The sequence below is a fragment of the Rhinoderma darwinii genome, chromosome 3 (assembly GCF_050947455.1).
Source record: "Rhinoderma darwinii isolate aRhiDar2 chromosome 3, aRhiDar2.hap1, whole genome shotgun sequence".
Lineage (NCBI taxonomy): Eukaryota > Metazoa > Chordata > Amphibia > Anura > Rhinodermatidae > Rhinoderma > Rhinoderma darwinii.
In genome coordinates, this window is record NC_134689.1 from 162376202 (window position 1) to 162396039 (window position 19838).

At 40.3% G+C, this 19838-nt stretch overlaps 1 protein-coding gene across 4 annotated transcripts in view; it reads right to left on the reverse strand.

Annotated features, from left to right (window-relative positions):
• CAPS2 (calcyphosine 2) overlaps nucleotides 1-19838 on the reverse strand; it is a 145729-nt gene that overhangs the window by 106460 nt on the left and 19431 nt on the right. For 2 of the 4 annotated variants that reach the window (XM_075856975.1, XM_075856974.1), the window contains exons 5-7: nucleotides 17067-17186; nucleotides 12667-12834; nucleotides 7412-7534 (exon numbers count right to left, since the gene is read on the reverse strand). In XM_075856975.1, the coding sequence (XP_075713090.1) occupies nucleotides 7412-7534; nucleotides 12667-12834; nucleotides 17067-17186 (411 nt within the window). Of the gene's footprint in view, nucleotides 1-6872; nucleotides 7019-7411; nucleotides 7535-12666; nucleotides 12835-17066; nucleotides 17187-19838 lie in introns of those variants that run through there. The other 2 variants (XM_075856976.1, XM_075856977.1) reach the window with 2 other exon arrangements.

Sequence of the window (19838 nt, forward strand, 5' to 3'; positions counted from 1 at the left end):
GCGTATGCGTTTTGCGCGCGCAAAAAACGCTGCGTTTTGCGCGCGTATGCATGGCGTATGCACTGCGTAAACGCAGCCTTGTTGCGTTTTAAACGCGCAAAAGGCATTTGACAGCTCCGTGTGTCATGATGCGCGGCTGCGTGATTTTCACGCAGCCGCCATCATAGAGATGAGGTAGTCGAGGCCCGTCACTGTCCAAGGTGCTGAAAGAGCTAACTGATCGGCAGTAACTCTTTCAGCACCCTCGACAGTGAATGCCGATCACAATATACACCAACCTGTGAATAAAAAAAGACATTCATACTTACCAAGAACTTCCTGCTTCCCCCAGTCCGGGCTCCCGGCCGTTGCCTTGGTGACGCGTCCCTCTCTTGCCATCCGGCCCCACCTCCCAGGATGACGCCGCAGTCCATGAGACCGCTGCAGCCTGTGATTGGCTGCAGCCTGTGCTTGGCCTGTGATTGGCTGCAGCTGTCATTTGGACTGAACTGTCATCCCGGGAGGTCGGACCGGAGTTATCGGTAAGTCAGAACGTCTTTTTTTTTTTACAGGTTCATGGATTTTCGGAGCGGAAGTCACTGTCCATGGTGCTGAACCAGTTTAACGCTTTCAGCACCGTGGACAGTGACTGTCTCCTGACGTCGCGTACCCGAACATTTTTTACCGGTTTCGGTCAAAACGAGTTTGGCCGAACCCGGTGAAGTTCGGGGCGCTCATCTCGAATTTGACACTCCGTTTGGATGTTTGTAAACAGAAAAGCACGTGGTGCTTTTCTGTTTACATTCAGGAGTTTGACAGCTCTTGCGCGAATCACGCAGTTCGCACGGAAGTGCTTCCGTGCGGCATGCGTGGTTTTCACGCACCCATTGACTTCAATGGGTGCGTGAGTGCGCGAAAAACGCACGATTATAGAACATGTCGTGAGTTTTTTTCTGCGCACACGCAATGAGCGCAATTCACGCATCGTCTAAACAGCCCCATTGACTAATATAGGTGCGTACGACATGCGTGCAAAGCACGCGCGTCGCACGCGCGTATAATACGTTCGTGTAAACGAGGCCTAAATCCCTTCAGCATTTGGACTTCTACAGCACATTGCTTAGCTGTGCATAAAAGTACACGTACACTAAGCAAAACTAAGCCGTGTTGTCTGTTATTACACCTTCCAGCGCTGAAGAAACCCTTTATGACGTCTAAGCAGCAGGCAAGTTCTTACTTTATATGAGAAAAAATGATTTATTTGATTTACAAGACTTACCTGACATAGTCTGGGAGTTATTATGTTGTAAAAGTTACAAATAATTTTAAATAAACGTGCAGCATAAATAAGTGGGATCCTGTTGTCAGGTTGAGATGTGTTGCGTTTTGGGAGATTCTCCAACCCATAAAAGTGATCATCTCATCCCTGGGCATAGTGCACCCACATTTTATAAATGCCACCTTACCATCATTCTTACTATATAAACATACAGATAGGTACTTGAAAGAAATGCATCTTTTTAAATGTTTAACCCCTTAACGACCAGGCCTTTTTTGGCCTTAATGACAAAGGAATATTTTTTGTTTTTCCACTGTCGCATTCTAAGTGTCGTAACTTTTTTTTTATTTCGTCGACATAGCCGTATAAGGGCTTGTTTTTTGCCGGACGAGTTGTATTTTTCAATTACACCATTTTTGGATGCATATAATATATTAAATAACTTTTATTAACTTTATTTTAAGAGGGAATTAAAAATAAACAGCTATTCTAGGATTGTAGTTCGCGTTATAGATTTACGCCATTCAATATGCAGCGTGAATAACATCTTACCTTTATTCTATGGTTGGCTCGATTATGCGGATACCAAATATGTAAAGATTTTATACATTTTCCTATGTTTGAACAACATAAACCCTTTTAAAATAAAATCACTTGTTTTTGCATCGACACATTTCAAGAGCCGTAATTTTTTTATTTTATTTTAATTATTTAGACTTTATTGACGTGTTTTTTGTGAACCATGAAATTTGTGCAAAAACCACAATAAAAACGACTGATGTAAAGTGGAGCTCCACCTTGAAGTCACTTTTTAATTTTTTGTATTAATTTATTTATAGAAGAGGAAATCATACAGATTTCTAATATATATGTATTTAAAATTCTGCTCACATACCTTTCTTATACCAGTGTAGTTGCCTACAGCTTAGTCCATAGTAATACACCCGAATATAACTAAATGGACTAAAGATGGCGGCAGTCAAGTGACCACTGGCATTCAAGTAACACTGTCCAGGTATATAACAGGTGAATAATAGGTTATTCAGAAGAAGTTATAAAGTATTTCTACCTACAGCAACATCTCATCATCATGTCTGCCAGTGTCTGTGAGGAGCAGCTCTTAACTATTCTTCTCTCTGTTTCTCGTGTGTGTGTGTGTGTGTGTGTGTGTTCCTTTGATTTGACCTAATTAACATGACAACATCCACTAAAGACAGCGTTTTTAGAACTATGATGTTCTATGGGTGTATTGACACGGCCGTTTTTTTAACGGCCCGTGAATAATGTGTCCTATTTTTGGCCTTTTTAACAGCCTGACGGCCCCCAAAGAAGCCAATGGATCAGTTTTTAACGGCTGTCATTACATGTAACAGTTGTTAAAAAGGGATCTGTGACATGGAGATTGGCAAGGGAATTACTAGTTCCCTTGTTGGCTATCGGCGGCTCGATGACATACTCACTCATGCAGCGCCGCCTTCGCAGATCCCGTGAAGACAAAAGACCCTACCTGAAGAAGACAGCGCTGCATCGGTGAGTATGTAGGGCATTTATGTCGGGCTGTGTGGCATCATCTATATTGGGGCTGTGTGGCATCATATATAGGGGGGCTGTGTGGCATCATCTACATCAGGACTGTGTGGCATCATATACAGGGGGGCTGTGTGGCATCATCTACATTGGGACTGTGTGGCATCAAATACAGGAGGGCTGTGTGGCATCATATACAGGAGGGCTGTGTTTCATCTACAGGTGGCTGTGAGGCATCATATACAGGGAGGCTGTGTGGCATCATATACAGGGAGGTGTGTGGCATCATAGACAGGGAGGTGTGTGGAATCATATACAGGGAGGTGTGTGGCATCATATACAGAGAGATGTGTGGCATCATATACAGGGAGGTGTGTGGCATCATATACAGGATTGTTGTGTGGCATAATATACAGGGAGGCTGTGTGTTATCTACAGGGCGGCTGTGTGGCATATACAGGGAGGCTGTTGGCATCATATACAGGGAGGCTGTGTGGCATATACAGGGAGGTGTGTGGCATCATATACAGGCAGGCTGTGTGGCATCATATACAGCGAGGTGTGTGGCATCATATATAGGGAGGCTGTGTGGCATCATATACAGGGAGGTGTGTGGCATCATATACAGGGAGGCTGTTGGCATCATATACAGGGAGGTGTGTGGCATCATATACAGGGAGGTGTGTGGCATCATATACAGAGAGGCTGTGTGGCATAATACCGGGAGGCTGTGTGGCATCATATAGAGGCAGGTGTGTGGCATCATATACAGGGAGGTGTGTGGCATAATATACAGGGAGGTGTGTGGCATCATATACAGGGAGGTGTGTGGCATCATATACAGGGAAGCTGTAAATAGTGGGTGTTTTCAGGGGGTTGGGATCAAAAAAGCCCGACAAATGAAATTCATCAGTTTTTTTAACGACCATGAAAAACTGATGCAAAACGGATGTCAAACGGCCATTAAAAACCGACAGACGGACTGGAAATGGAATAAAAATTTGAGACACACTGACGCAAAATGGCCATAAAAAACAGACAGTTGATCAGTTTTTAAAAGGACATTTCTTTTCACTGTCGTGTGAATATAGCCTTAGCCCATGGATGTGTCCTCTATGTGACCCCAACAAGTGTGTGAGGGGGGGGGGGGTCATTCAGTTATCCTGTGGATGCATTACAGACTAATCTGTGGGTAGTACCATTCTACTGTGACAGGGGCCTCATGCACTATAAGAAATGTATGTGAGCAGAATTTCAAATACATGTATATCAAAAAACTGTGTGATTTCCTATCCTACAAATAAGTAAGAAAAATAAAGAAAAACTAGACAACCCCTTTAAGTTTATATTAGGGGTAGCATAAGCGTCAGCAAATCCCTAATATTATGTTATTGACTGAATCACACCCTATTTATATTTAGCAATGATTCGACATTCAGCTGCTCTACAAATGCTGTTAAAAAAAAAACTTTTTGGGGGAAAATGTATGTAGCATACATTTTTTTTGTTTATATGATTTACATTTTATTTTTTACAATTTATTGCAATGGAATAGCAGATGGTTTGAACTGAGGAACAAGAGGAATCAAGCATGGACAGGGGAAGTGGTCAGGGGAGTTAAGGAGAACATATTTTCCTGTAATTTTTACAAAATAAATGTGGCAAAAACGGTAAACTGTAGTTTAAGGCAGTCTTGGAGGGCGCACACACTGCAGATTTTGGTGCAGAAATTTGTGCAACTGAAAACCAGTTCCATTCATCTGAAAAATAGCAACAGAATCTGCCGCATACTCAGGCAAAACTGTATTAGGCTGGATTCACACGAGCATGTTCGTTCCGTAAAGGACGGAACGTATTTCGGCCGCAAGTCCCGTACATAACTATGATGCTAGGAGCCCGGCTCCCTGCAGTGTGTTTGGCCCGGGACTTGCGGACGAAATACGTTCTGTCCGTTACGGACTGAACATGCTCGTGTGAATCCAGCCTTACTTTAATCTGCCTGCCCAAGAATAGCTCAGGATAATTTTGACATCCAGAATACAGATTTAATATTAAGTTTATTGGGAGCAGTATAATTATACTTGCAGTAAACATCCCATAGATACTGTACATATAAATCCCATAAGAACATAGGAGGAAAATCATGAACTTTTCTATGCCAGTGTTCTGACATGGAAAAGTTGCAAACGGCACAAAAGATGTGACTTTAGTCCCATTTGCGCCACTCCCACATTTTTCCAAAAAATGGGTGGAGTTTAGCGGAAGGGTGAGGGCCCACCTCGGCTCGAAATCCGTATTAGAATTTATGCCAGAATTATGGCACAAAATCTACACCAGCTCACTGCCGGAATAAATTTCACATTCTGGTGCACGGACGACCAGAGATGCGCCTAATTTATAAATAGTTGACAAATTCATAATTGACAAACTTTAGGCTGCTAAAATTTTAAAGCCAATCAATATAAAGAGTCAACATCCCTATAATGACAATTAAAATAAATCAAACTGCTATAAACAGCACCTCCAGGGTAGCAGAATATTTAACATTTGTGGTTACTATTAGCACACTACTACTACTACTACTACTACTACTACTACTAATTTCAGGATAGAGCTTCAGGTGACTTTCACAATCAGACAAGTGTGTGCATGAGGAATAACACTATTCCTGACCATTATATCACTTGTATCTGGCATTTTTCACCAGTCTCCCTCTTTAAGCACCAAATCTAATTGTCAGTTGTCCCTGAACTCAGCTTTAGAGGGGACAGAGACTAGTGGCTATGCTTCCCATACACAGTATACAGAGAGAAGAAGAAATTCTGCTCCTCTTTCTCCCTTAGGCTGGATTCACACGAGCACATTACGTCCGTAATGGACGGAATGTATTTCGGCCGCAAGTCCCGGACCGAACACACTGCAGGGAGCCGGGCACCTAGCATCATACTTATGTACGATGCTAGGAGTCCCTGCCTCTCCGTGGAACTACTGTCCCGTACTGAAAACAGTACGGGGCAGCGAGGCTGGGACTCCTAGCATCGTACATAACTATGATGCTAGGAGCCCGGCTCCCTGCAGTGTGTTCAGTCCGGGACTTGCGGCCGAAATACGTTCCTTCCATTACGGACGTAATGTGCTCGTGTGAATCCAGCCTTACACATACAGAGTAGCAGCAGCATTAAAGGCATAATACAGCAGTACTGAGCAGTGTAACTGTGGATCCAGCTCTGGGGAGAAACGGTATACTTACTAGAAGCAGCAGCATCTCGGTGTCTCTGTCTCAGCACCCCCCCCCCCCCCCTCTATAGACATCTATGGACAGCATCTGTAACCTGATCCCTGTTATGAAACTGGCTGAATGTATGGGATTCCTTTTCACCAGTTTAGAGTTAGCAATCGCAGTATCAAGGCGCGGAGTCTAAAAGACCCCCAAGTATTTACCAGGGCCCACCACAAGGCGGTATGGACTTAGCTGCCAGGGATCTGCAGTTTGTGGCCCTCTAACTTCCCCCTCAACATGGCTTGTTGGAGACAGGCAAATGACTGTGTGGGGATGCAGTGCCAAAACTAGAACCAAATTAATAGTCAAACAAAGCCGAGGTCAGGGTCACAAGCAATTGTTCAAAAACGGAGTCATTAGCTAAGGCCAGGTACACGAATAGTCAATCCCAGTTACTTGAACAAGAGTGCTGGAGTACTGGACATAGTACTCTGGGACCTTATGGTGCTCAGAAAGAGGCTTATAAAGGCAGTTCAATTGAATCATGTGACACCGAGGGAGGCATTATAATTTGCAGTTATAGTTATGTTGTAGTTTGTAGTTCCACACGCTGACTACTAGAGGGTGCTACGGCATGTAGTACTGCACTTTGACTACTTGAGGGAGATCTGGTGTATAGAAACGCACGCCAACTACTGGAGGGTCTGGAAATGAAAGACAATGCCGGATACCGTAAGTAGACGCTTAGTGAGTCATCAGTGCAGAGAGTCTTATAAGTGGAGAAAAAGGTATTTTTCTCCAAGAAGATATATTACAAAGATTCTGGTCTATGCTTACACTATTGATTTATGGAATAGTATACTTAACCCTCCACGGTGTCCTCTGGCTCCTGGCAACCGCATCCCTCCATCACTACGGGCTAGTCGCACTCTCCATCGCCGCCAATCTTCTCCTGCACTTCCTAGTGTGCCCGAGCAATTTGTTTCCTCCTAGCTAGCTTGAGCTAGCTAGACAGCTGCCGCCTGTTTACTTGGCCATCACCAAGGGAGACTACTCTGGAGGTAGCGAACTGGGGTTCCCCAGCAGTGAAGTCCAGATCCCTCTATAGTGGTTAAAGGGTGAATACTTGGGGTCCCCTTAGCTTCGCTCCCTGGCTTAGTCCTATGTCAAATCCCTTGGCAACAAAGTGGGTTTACACCATCCTTTGCATGCCCAGTGACAGTTACATTTTAACTGTTAATGTTAAATGTTGAGAAGTAGCCATATTTTCTTTTTATATATGTCACTTTTCCCATAATTGCATTTACTTACATGACAATCCCTTCACAGCTTCAGTGGTTTAAAGCCAGATGTTTGTGTGGTATAAAGGGGATTATAACAGCACATATTGTTATTATATAACTTACAGCTTCCAGCTTCCTCAGGCTATGCTGTGCAGTGAATGGTTTACTTGTGTAGCAGTGCTGAAGGTTGACTTTATCATCAAATGGTGTTATCATAGCAAAACCTCCATCTTCAGGCCTTCTATCCTGTTGAAAGCAAAACAGCAAATCACTTAACCGGTCAATTGAATTCTGTTATAAAAAGCCATAATAAAGCAATAATGGCAATATATATCCCAAGCAGAAGGGGTCGGGGAAACATGTACAGAATTATAACATGTACAAATATATATTATTGTGCCTTTTCACTAAGAATAAACTATTATTGAGTCTTAAAAATATATTTTAATACAATTATTTCTGGAATGGAGTTGATTAAATTTCTAAACTCTTATTTGGGTTTCTCAAAAGATACAGTAAATGTGCGCCAATATACTGTAGTTTACATATGGAGCATTAATACCCAGTAATGTTCTACTGCCTATACTCTCTTATATACCATTACTAAAAAAGTCACAATGTGTGTGGTCTCTACATATAAACTTGCTGTAATATTATATTGTTAATTTAAAAAACAACTATAAAAGTTATTCAAAAGCCCCCTTATTCTATGTAAAACTTGATGACCTTAGACTCACATAAAAAAAAATCAATTTACGCTTCACCTTGATTTAAAAAAAACACAATTGACTGGAATGTCTGACTCCATTTACCATATTTTCAAGAAACCATTATCGAGGAGTTTATACATGAGCTTTCCATCAATACTTATCTGTATAAACCACATGTTCAATAGTGATATGGCAATGTAATTTGCTACTGTTCATTAATAATAAACGTAGACAGTCTTAATTATATTACTAGGGCGAAGAAAGAAATTCGTCTGCATGTATCAAGTGAATGAGCTATGACTTTTTCATGATTCTGAAGCTGGCAGTAGATATTGCCCCTATTTTCCCTCTAATTTCTTAATACACGGACCACTTTACAGAAAAGGTGGTGATGCTGCGCTCCTTTGATTCAGTGATTTCAACAGGGCTGTTTTACTATAAGTCGCTTTGCACCATAGTTTTGGATTCATTCACAATGAAGATTATGTCAGTTACAATGGCTTTGGGTATAACCAAATAAGTATTGTACATTATCATTGAACCTAAGTATGAGGGTCAGTGCAACACACACCAATAATTCATGGTATAACTCTTAGTAATGATAGCCTAGCATTGATAAAACATTGTGAAAGAGTCATGAAACAAGGCTAAGAACCACTGGCACTCCGCTCCTGTTTATAGAACAATTTCTCTTTATACTTAATACTGTAGAACAGTTTTAAAACATCAGGTAGCCACTGTGCCCCACTGGTTGGCTCTCCCTACCCGCTTTTCGGAAACCTGCCAAAATCCCCTGCGGCTATGGTTTTGTAAAGGTGCGCCATTTGTCCTTTTTTGTGACTTGCAACCAATTCTACCTGTTTTCTGTGCTTGCTGTACTACTTCTACCACATATGCACTACATTTTCTGTTTTCTTTTGGCATTTACCAAGCTGATATACTTCGGTATACCTTTTTAGTTTTTTTGTATGGGAAAGTGCAGCCTGCTGCACTATCCAATACCGTCGGCCACCGCAAAAAATGTACACCATGCTGAATACTTTTTTTTTTTTTTACAACAAAATACATTAAATCTAAAAAAAATGTAAATAAAAATTGCATTAAATCTTACATTTGCGCCTAAAACGCAATCCAAGCAGAGGCTTACACTCAGAGACAATGTAAAAATAATAGATCAAGGTAGGGCTGGGCGATTATGACCTATATCAAAATCACGATTAATCGAACATGTACCCTTGATTAAGATTAATAAACAATTTTTAGGCCACACATGTTTTTGCATGCCACACACCCTATTTGCATGCAACGCCATTGAATTATTATAGATCCCCTAAGTCTGCTCTATACTACTGTATAATATACCCCCTGACACTGCCCCCACACAGTATAATGCCCCCCCATAGCTGCCCCCACACAGTACAATGTCCCTATAGCTGTCCCCACGCAGCATGCTCCCACGCAGTATAACGCCCCAATAGTACCTAAAAAAAATACATACTCACTTAAGCCTGATCGAATGCCGAGTGGAGGAGATCCCTCTGCTCCTCTGGACTGTGCAGCTCAGCGCATATTTTCCGATTCCACTGGACTTTTGCCATATACTGGTGTTTCAGGCATCCTATTGATCCACTGTGTCCTCAATGCCCATCCCATTTACTTCTTTTTTACGCCAATGGTATATACACAGATGATGGAGTTTATATACAGGGTTATATACCTGTATATACCAGTCAGCCATCATCTCTGTATGCAACCCCCATCATCCCTGTATATACAAGACAGCTATCATCCCTGTATATAACCCCCATCATTCCTGTATATAACTCCCATAATACTTGTATACAGGGTTGATCGGGTAATATACAGGGATGATGGGAGTTATATACAGGAAAGATGTGGGTTAAATACAGGAATGATGTCTGCTATATACAGGGATGATAGTGGTAATATACAGGGGCCCCCATCATCCCTGTATATTACCCCATCAACCCTGTATATAACCCCCATCATCCGCGTATATACAATTGTGGCGGGCACTGTCCGCTTGCTGTGGTGCACGGGCATTGAGACTAAACAAGAAATATATAGGGTGGGCAGTGCATACACCATGGACCAATAGGATGCTTGAAACCCCGGTATATGGCGGAAGTCCAGCGGACTCTGAAAATATGTGTGCTGAGCCGCTCACGGCTCAGCGCAGACAGGCGCGAGGCAGTTACTGTCTGCGCTGAGCCGTTAGCGTCCGGTGTTACACATTAAATAGTAGAGGATTCAAATGTGTCTGCATCCTGAGGATGCAGGTAGTTTAAACCGGGGAAAAAACTAGAAAACCGAAATGCGCAAGATGACAACAGTTATCTGTGCAGAATTTCGATTTTGTTTTTTTACCATTTCTGACTGACAGAGATCTGTATTATTGATAATGACTGCTATTATTATGACTTTTGCGTGTTACGGGTATCACTAGAGAGGCAGTCAGAGGATTTTGCACTAAAGATCGGGTACAGAGAGGTCAGCGTAAAATGTCTGAATATAATTGATGTTTGTTTGTGTGTGCGGTGCGAGTGCTTTTTGCGAATGACTTTGCGCCATAATCTAGACGCTGGAAAACATTCCAATTGTGGAGTCAAAAAATGGTCTAATTAGTGACAGACAGGTGAATAGATGAGCAACTGCTCAGCTTCCCATTGCTTTTCTCACATGCACTGGGATTTGATAAGGGGGAACAATAACAACAAAAGTTTGCCTTGCCCCTTTAGGGTCATCTAAAGCCTTACAGGGATAGGAGGCTTATCACAGACCCTCCTCTCACTGCATGCTGTCAGCATGTCCCCTTCTGGCTTCCCCTTTAATCCTCCACACAGGAAAATGCAAATCTATGCAGCTCCCAATTCAGCCCGCTCAAGTTTAGCCTACATCGCTGCTAAAGCCGCAATCTTGGTCCTGTTTTAAAGGCTGAGCAAGGACGCATCAGATATATCTTTGGCCACTAAAGTCCTTTCCTAAGAGGAAGTATGAGATACATTCTTGGCAAAGAAAGAGTTTGAGATAGATATATATATATATATATATATATATATATACATACATATATATACATACACTATAAGATGATGAGTCCAAAAATCTGCCGTGTTTCAGAAAAGATGGGATGTGTGGCTTAAGAGTAAATATAACCAATCTACCATTTCTCACAAGATCTGATAGCATAAATCTCACACCAGCATCTCCTATAGATGTTAAAAATTCTATAAGTCAGTGGAACTGACATCTCAGGTTTATCTCACATTACCAGGGTTTATAGATTTCTGTTTTCTTGTTCTCTTTTGTTTTTGTTCCAATCCATCTAAAATGTACGATACTGCTTGCACCACATGCAATGTTTTTCCTTTTTTATGTCAATGAAGCTGATACTGTATAGGCTTGCCTAACTTTTGCTTGTGAATTAATCGTTACTCAATTGTATCAATTGTATCTGTACATTTTCATGGAAAATGTACTTTCGCTAAAATAAAAATGTAATGTTTAAAAAAAAAAAAAAAAAAAGAGTGGACATATCCTTTAACCAGAAATCAAGCAGACTCAAGAACATGGGCGTACTACACCAGGCCGCTCATGGCGTATTGCCTCTAGGCGAGGATATTGTGCCACATGAAGGCACCAAACAGCAGCACATGATAATAATCTGTGCTGGTCGTGTGATGGACAGGTGTAAGACTGATTACAGTTAGGGTATGTTCACACGGCAGCGTCCATTACGGTTGAAATTACAGAGCTGTTTTCAGGAGAAAACAGCTCCGGAATTTCAGACGTAATGGCATGTGCAGGCGTTTTTGCTGCGTCCATTACGGACGTAATTGGAGCTGTTTTTCCATTGTGTCAATGGAAAACGGCTCCAATTACGTCTCAAGAAGTGACATGCGCGTTTTTTTTACGCGCCGTCTTTTGACAGAACGTTAAAAAAATGACCGTCGGCACAGAACATCGTAAAGTCCATTCAAATGAATGGGCAGATGTTTCTAGGTTAAAACGCCCGAATTACGTCCGTAAATAGGGTGTGTGAACCCAGCCTTACAGTACATCTGGAAGATCGTGAAAAATTCATATAGAAATTATATTGGAAAATGTTATAACTTTTAGTATACAAAAAAATATGTATTGGCTGAGCCAGAATTAAATTCCTTGCTAGTGCCTTTCCGAATCCATCAGCAGAAATCAATAGGCAGAATTCTGCCTACAGAGTTGCAGGCACAGGTTGGCAAAGAGCAGGCTAGTTTGCATTCTATGCATCTATCTAGGTTTATTATTGGGTCTTTCTAGCTAATATGAGGATACAATTCAAACATGATATATACATTAGAGAAGTGCTGGTTATGCACTTACAAATGATAAAACATTTAAAACTCACAATAAATACGTTTTACTACAAAGCATGGTCCATCAATCCATATATATATGTAACAAGATACTTCATGCAAAAACACATTTGCCTTTCCCCACAAAGTCATCCACAGAAAGGATATTTCCTGCCAATATTTGCTTAAGCTGAATGGGGACAGCAGAGTTCCTGAAAAACGCAGCTATACATATCATTAACATACATTAAGATTAATTTATCAAGATAAAGATACTTAGTGAGTTAACACTTAGATATTCATTTATTATCACCTCTAGTTTATTATCCTGTCTTGCAGAATGCTGTTTATTCCTTTCTCTCATCGTATATTGCCTGTAGCTATTCTTCATATCCTCTTCATACTGCTGATACTTCAAGCGGAATCTGTCTGATGCTGAAGGTAAATCCTCAGGAACAATTTTTAGCTGTTTCAGAGAAAGCTGGTGAAAATAGGAGAATTAGAGTATATTCCCACGTCGCAGTGGGAATATATATATACCGTTCAAAAGTTTAGGGTCACTTAGAAATTTCCTTATTTTTGAAAGAAAAGCACAGTTTTTTTCAATGAAGCTAACATTAAATTAATAAGAAATACACTCTATACATTGTTAATGTGCTAAATGACTATTCTAGCTGCAAACGTCTGTTTTTTAATGGAATATCTACATAGGTATATAGAGGCCCATTTCCAGCAACCATCACTACAGTGTTCTAATGGTACATTGTGTTTGCTAACTGTGTTAGAAGGCTAATGGATGATTAGAAAACACTTGAAATCCCTTGTGCAATTATGTTAGCACCGCTGTAAACAGTTTTGCTGTTTAGAGGAGCTATAAAACTGACCTTCCTTTGAGCTAGTTGAGTATCTGGAGCATTACATTTGTGGGTTCGATTAAACTCTCCAAATGGCTAGAAAAAGAGAGCTTTCAGGTGAAACTCGACAGTCTATTCTTGTTCTTAGAAATGAAGGCTATTCCATGCGAAAAATTGCCAAGAAACTACAGATTTCCTACAATGGTGTGTACTACTCCCTTCAGAGGACAGCACAAACAGGCTCTTACCAGAGTAGAAAGAGAAGTGGGAGGCCCCGCTGCACAACTGAGCAACAAGACAAGTACATTAGAGTCTCTAGTTTGAGAAATAGACGCCTCACAGGTCCTCAACTGGCAGCTTCATTAAATAGTACCCGCAAAACCCCAGTGTCAACGTCTACAGTGAAGAGGCAACTCTGGGATGCTGGCCTTCAGGGCAGAGTGGCAAAGAAAAAGCCATATCTGAGACTGGCTAATAAAAGGAAAAGATTAATATGGGCAAAAGAACACAAACATTGGACAGAGGAAGATTGGAAAAAAGTGTTATGGACAGACTAATCGAAGTTTGAGGTGTTAAAATTTCAGGTATTTGTCATGTCAAAAAAATCAGTCCAAGATGAATAATTCCAGAACATTTTCCACCTTTAATGTCTATAATCTGTACAATTGTATTGAAAACCAAACTGAAATATTTTAGGGTGGCAAAATAAAAATAAAGAACAAAAATAATGTGGTTGCATAAATATGCACACCCCTAAACTAATACTATGTTGAATTACCTTTTGACTTTATGACAGCATTCAGTCTTTTTGGGTAGAAGTCTATCAGCATGGCACATCTTGCATGGCACATCTTGACTTGGCAATTATTGCCCACTCTTCCTTGCAAAAGCACTCCAAATCTGTTAGATTGCGAGGACATCTCCTGTGTACAGCCCTCTTCAGGTCACCCCACAGATTTTCAATGGGATTCAGGTCTGGGCTCTGGCTGGGCCATTCCAAAACGTTGATCTTCTTCTGGTGAAGCCATTGTTTTGTTGATTTGGTGGTATGCTTTGGGTCGTTGTCGTGCTTAAAGGTGAAATTCCTCTTCATCTTCAGCTTTTTAGCAGAGGTCTGCAGGTATTGTGCCAATATTGACTGTTATTTGGAACTGTTCATAATTCCCTTCACCTTGACTAAAGCCCCAGTTCCAGCTGCAAAAAAACAGCCCCGAAGCATAATGCTGCCTCCACCATGCTTCACTGAGGGTATGGTGTTCTTTTAGTGATGTGCAGTGTTGGCTTTGCGCCAAACATACCTTTTGGAATTATGGCCAAAAAGTTAAACCTTGGTCCCATCAGCCCACAACACGTTTTCCCACGTGACTTTGGCAGCCTTGATGTAGGTCTTTGCAAAACATAGCCGGGCTTGGATGTTTTTCTTTGTTAGATAAGGCTTCCGTCTTGCCACCCTACCACACAGCCCAGACATATGAAGAATACGGGAGATTGTTGTCACATGCACTACACAACCAATACCTGTCAGAAAGTCCTGTAGCTCCTTTAATGTTGCTGTAGGCCTCTTGGTAGCCTCCTGGACCCATTTTCGTCTTGTCTTTTCATCAAGTTTTGAGGGGCGTCCAGTTCTTGGTAATCAAAAAAGAGTATAAGCAGCACAGCAGAACACAAACCTCTAGGGTATCAGGGTGCAAGCCTCCAGGGATCCAACTTGTAAATCTCCAAATGTAGACAAAATAGGAAGAAGAGGCAGCACACCTATGATGCTAGGAGCCCGGCTTTCTGAACTATGTTGGATCCAGGAAAAGCAGGCGACATACGGTCCCGTATCTCACGCACCGAACACATAATTGTGTGAATTAGATAGATATATAAATAAATATTTTCTTTCTCAGAAATTGTGGAACACTGATGCAAATTTGTGACATTTGCAGAAAAAAAACATGGTATAACCCCAATGTGTGACTACACCCTTAGAGCATTAAATTATAAGCTCCTAACAAATCTGAAATGTTTTTTTTACGGTAATTAATAGATCAGGAATGTTTTTTAAATCAATAACCTTACCTTACAAGTGACTGAATTGGGTATGCTAAAAATCCATAAATTAAAAGGGACAGAAAAAAAGTTGGAAGGTGGAATAAAGAATTTTTTCAAACATGAACAACTATACTTTGCTTCATATAGTATTTGCTCCTTTTAGCGGCAGAAGTACTTGGATAATAAAATGCAGGGATTTGAGGAATTAAATTTCAGTGTTTGCCATGCAGATGTGTACCCAGAATACAGGCTGCTACAGTCACATATGTTCTGTCAATGCGGTACATTAATATAAAACAGTGGAGGGTATCGAATGAAGGGTTGTCCTGAGTGGGCACACTCTTTAAGGGAGTGATTCCAAAAATAAGATTACATTATGGAACTGCTATCCTTTAAAGTGGTTGCAAATGTGATGCTACTAAGCTTCCAGACAGTCAGTAGGTAGTGTAAGAACATGACATCACTGATATCGCCCTGCCTGACTTTAACATACTCCTAGCGTCAGCCAGGTTTAATAGCAGTAAAGGTAAGTAAAATTTGTATTATAAAAAGCAATTTCATTTATATGTTCACATAGTCAGTTAAAAAATACAATGCTGAAGTGGAAGTAACCATAGTGACGCATGGAAGCCTGAAATCTGAGTTTGCCCATAGGGAGTTATCATAATGACATGCTTCTCAGTTCATAGTAGCTCGCTGCATAAACTGAGATCAAATACACTGGTACATTGATGATGTGATATAATGCTAGAAGTTTTAATGACTGACACTAAGTCCACTGTTCTTCACAGTTAATATGTTCGTTTTCTACCCGAAAAAGAACAATAATTATATTTAAAAATGAAGTGCTAACTTTAACACAGTCAATATCCTTAAAAACAGGGATAAAAACCTTCATGGCCTATCCTTAGAACCCCCAGAACCCCCGCCAGTCATCAGCATAAATGGGTTGCAGCAGTCGCAATATGTTTATCCAGGCCCAGAGGCTTGTCCGTACGTACGGCTGTTTTCTGGTATTGCAGCTCAGCCCAATTTACTTTATACTGATGATCGGTGAGGGTCCCAGGACTCAAATCCCCACCAATCTAACTTTGATGGCCTACCCTAAGGAAACCCCTATAAGGATAATTCCACTTTCAACAGGGTTTCACAGTTTAAATCGAAATAAAAAGTTGAATATCCTTTCAAATACTTTGCTTTACAGTTTTTATACCAATTTTGTTATTTAATTTTCTTATTTTCATTCATAAACAGCTTTTTTCCAACTTCTACTGGTTGTCCTTGGAAACAGAAAGTGGTTTAGCTCCACCCCTCTGTCAGACATGTGACCCAATAGCTTAGCTCTAACTGTATAACTGAATCAATGAAATGTGAATTGTTTTTAAAAATTTAATTTTCTTTTATAGAAAAGCTCTGGATTCACACACAAAGAAAAAACTGTGTAAAAAAATCCCCACTCAAAGTGACAGTTATTGTATTCCCTATATCTGTCTGCTAATGTAGCGTGATAAAACAGCATCTGTCCAATCCCTTTTGGTAAATTTTACATTATTTGGTCCTTTTTTCACATTTTTGTAAGTAGAATAAAGTAATAGATTAAAACATTCGATTATACTAGTTGTACTGCTCCACCTATTGACAGTAAAGGGTAATGCAAAGTTAAGATATATAATAAATAATAAATATTTTGTTGCTGCACATAGTAAATACTAAATACCTCATACACCAAATACTAAAAATAAAAACAGAAATAAGCTATGACAGAAGATATTGAAACATATAATATATTACAAATAATAGAATAAATATATTTCTCAAATACCTGGTCTTTCTGATCATGTTGTGCATATGGAGTGTGCAGAGGTGTCCCCCAACTAACAGTTGAGGATGAATCTGGAGGGCCAAATCTTGGGTACCCTTTACTTAAAGGTACGTAAGTGTCCTGAAATAAATGAGCAAAAGTACATATGCTGACATTAAAAGTAAAGCTCCAGCTTTGGAGTTAATTAAACTTTTACATTAGAAAATAGCCTGAATAGTAATTCTCTAATATAACATTAATATCAATCTCTTCACAAGTGCAAGGAGTATGATAATAGTCTGCAGCGTTCAGTTTATAATGCCCGTATATTCTCAGTGCAATGCATCTAGGCACAGGCAGACGTGATAAAGATTTGCATTGACAGAATACAGGCAGCTGTAAAAAAGCAATCCATATTTTGCTAATAGCCGCTGCATGGCACCATCTTTCCGATAGGACTACACCTAGACTTTTTGTAGTAAGACTTTTTTTAATAGAGATTTTCAAGCGATTTTTTTTTGGTGACTCTAAGGAGGAAAAAAGAAACTACTCGTTTTTAAAATTGCTCTAAAAATTCCATCAAGTAGCAATTAAAAAAATAATTCACTAGTGATTCGCTTGACTGGAGCAATTTGAAAGATATTTTTAATCTACTCAATTCATTCGTATGGACAGCGATTTCATAGCTCTTTTTTGTAGTGAGCAATAAAAACCTCAGCCTCAGGCCCCATGCACACGACCGTAAAAAACCTCCGTTTTTGCGGACCGCAACTGCGGTCCGCAAAAACGGAGCCATTCACTTTCATTGAATACTGACACCTTTCCGTAGCACTACGGAAGGGTGTCCGTGCCGTGGAAATGTTCCGGGAATTATGGAACATGTCCGTTCTTTTGCATTTTGCGGGCCGTGCTCCCATACTTTGTATGGGAGCACGGGCCGAAAATGCGGCTGTCAGTCGGCGGCCGGCCGTGCCCACAATTGCGGGCCGTGATTGCGGGCACGGTCGTGTGCATGGGGCCTCAGGGTACATCCACACGTTCCAAATTATGCTGCAGATCCCATTGAACTCAATGGAAAAAAATCTTCATCCAATCCACAACTAATCCACAAAACATAAATGTACATACTGTAGATGTAAAAAAGCACAAATCTCATCCATTTTGCTGCCACTGTAGTGTAATCCAAAACATTTATGCTACATGCGAAAGTAGCCTTAAAATGGCTTTAATATGCGGAGGATGTGCGTTATAATAATATGGTGCGGGCTCAGGAGTTGAGATTGCACCATACGTGGCAGGTGCCGGCTCTTTTATATAATCGACACCTGCCTGCAAAAGTCGAGATTGGAGATAATTCTGATCCCGGACAGTTAACCCCTCAAATGCCATGGTTAATAGCGACTGCAGCACCTGAGAGGTTAGACAGAGGGCCATGGCAGTTTGAGACCTAGTGAAGGCCTCCAACTCTGCCTACTATGTGCCCTGCCAGAGGAGAGCACAGAAAAAAGCAATACACTGCAATACATAAGTATTGCAGTATATTGCATGAGCGATCCTGCGATCACATATTAAAGTCCCCTAGAAGGGCTAAAAAAAAAAAGAAGTTTTTAGGAATCTAAAAAAAATAAAAATAAAAAATAAACAGAATTGGCACCTCTGTGTCCATAAAAGTCTGAACTACTAAAAGATCCTGTAATTTCACCTGCAGGGTGGACGCCATAGGAAAAAAAAATCTTATTTCAATCGCCGTCATATGTACCCAATAAGAATCAAACACTCACATCGACGGAAAAATTAAAAAGTTATGGGTCTTGGAAAATGGCACCACAAAACAATTTTTTTTAACAAATAGTTTTTATTTTCTAAAAGTAGTAAAACAAATATAGTATAAAAAATACTATATAAATTTGGTATCATCGTAATCGTATTACACCGCAGAATAAAGTTAATGTCATTTAAAAAATGTTGCCATAAATTTAATGTTTAGCGCTTACACCCCACGAAAAAATAATTATTTGCTCAATAATATATACAATTATATTGGTACATTAAATGGTTTCATTAAAAAAACACAGCTCGTCCCGAAAAAAAAAAGCCCTCACATGTACTTTAGGGGGTTAAAGAGAACCTATCACTTCTTAGAAAATCTCATAAATGAACAAGATACCAAAATATAATATCTCTCTTAAATATATATAATTCGGAAAATTAAAAAAATCCCTTTCTAATTTATAAAAAAAGCTGAGCGCTGAGATGGCTGCAGCTGAATGCCAATCTCCACATACAGCAGTGAGCATTAGAGATTTAAATCTCGTGTGAGATTTCCTGCTTCTAAACTGGGTGAGTCCACAGGTAGCGCGGAGACTGTGAATATGCAGAATTTATACAGGGAACAACTCTACCACTATCTTACTTCATGCTGGATATTGTTATATTAGCAGCAAGGTAAGGTCATTCTCCTCTGTATTATATTCTACTAGAGGAAGAGGAGGCTGCTGGGTAATCTAAAGAGTCTCTCACTAGAAGAACCATGGATACAAGGAAGGTAAATCCTGTCACAGCTTCTCTCCCACTTTCTTCTCAGTGTATGGCTGCTGCTGGTCGTGTGTGTTATGTAGTGAAAGTCTCAGATTAATCCTTGAGGGTTACCATTAAAACCATGTGCTTTCACTGTACAGGCTGTGCGGCTAAAAATGTATTGCAAAACTGTGGCAATTTGCTGTAAAACTGCGTGTAAACTATATAAAACCTTTATATGCTTAGATGGGTGAACTATTTTTCTATTACACAGGA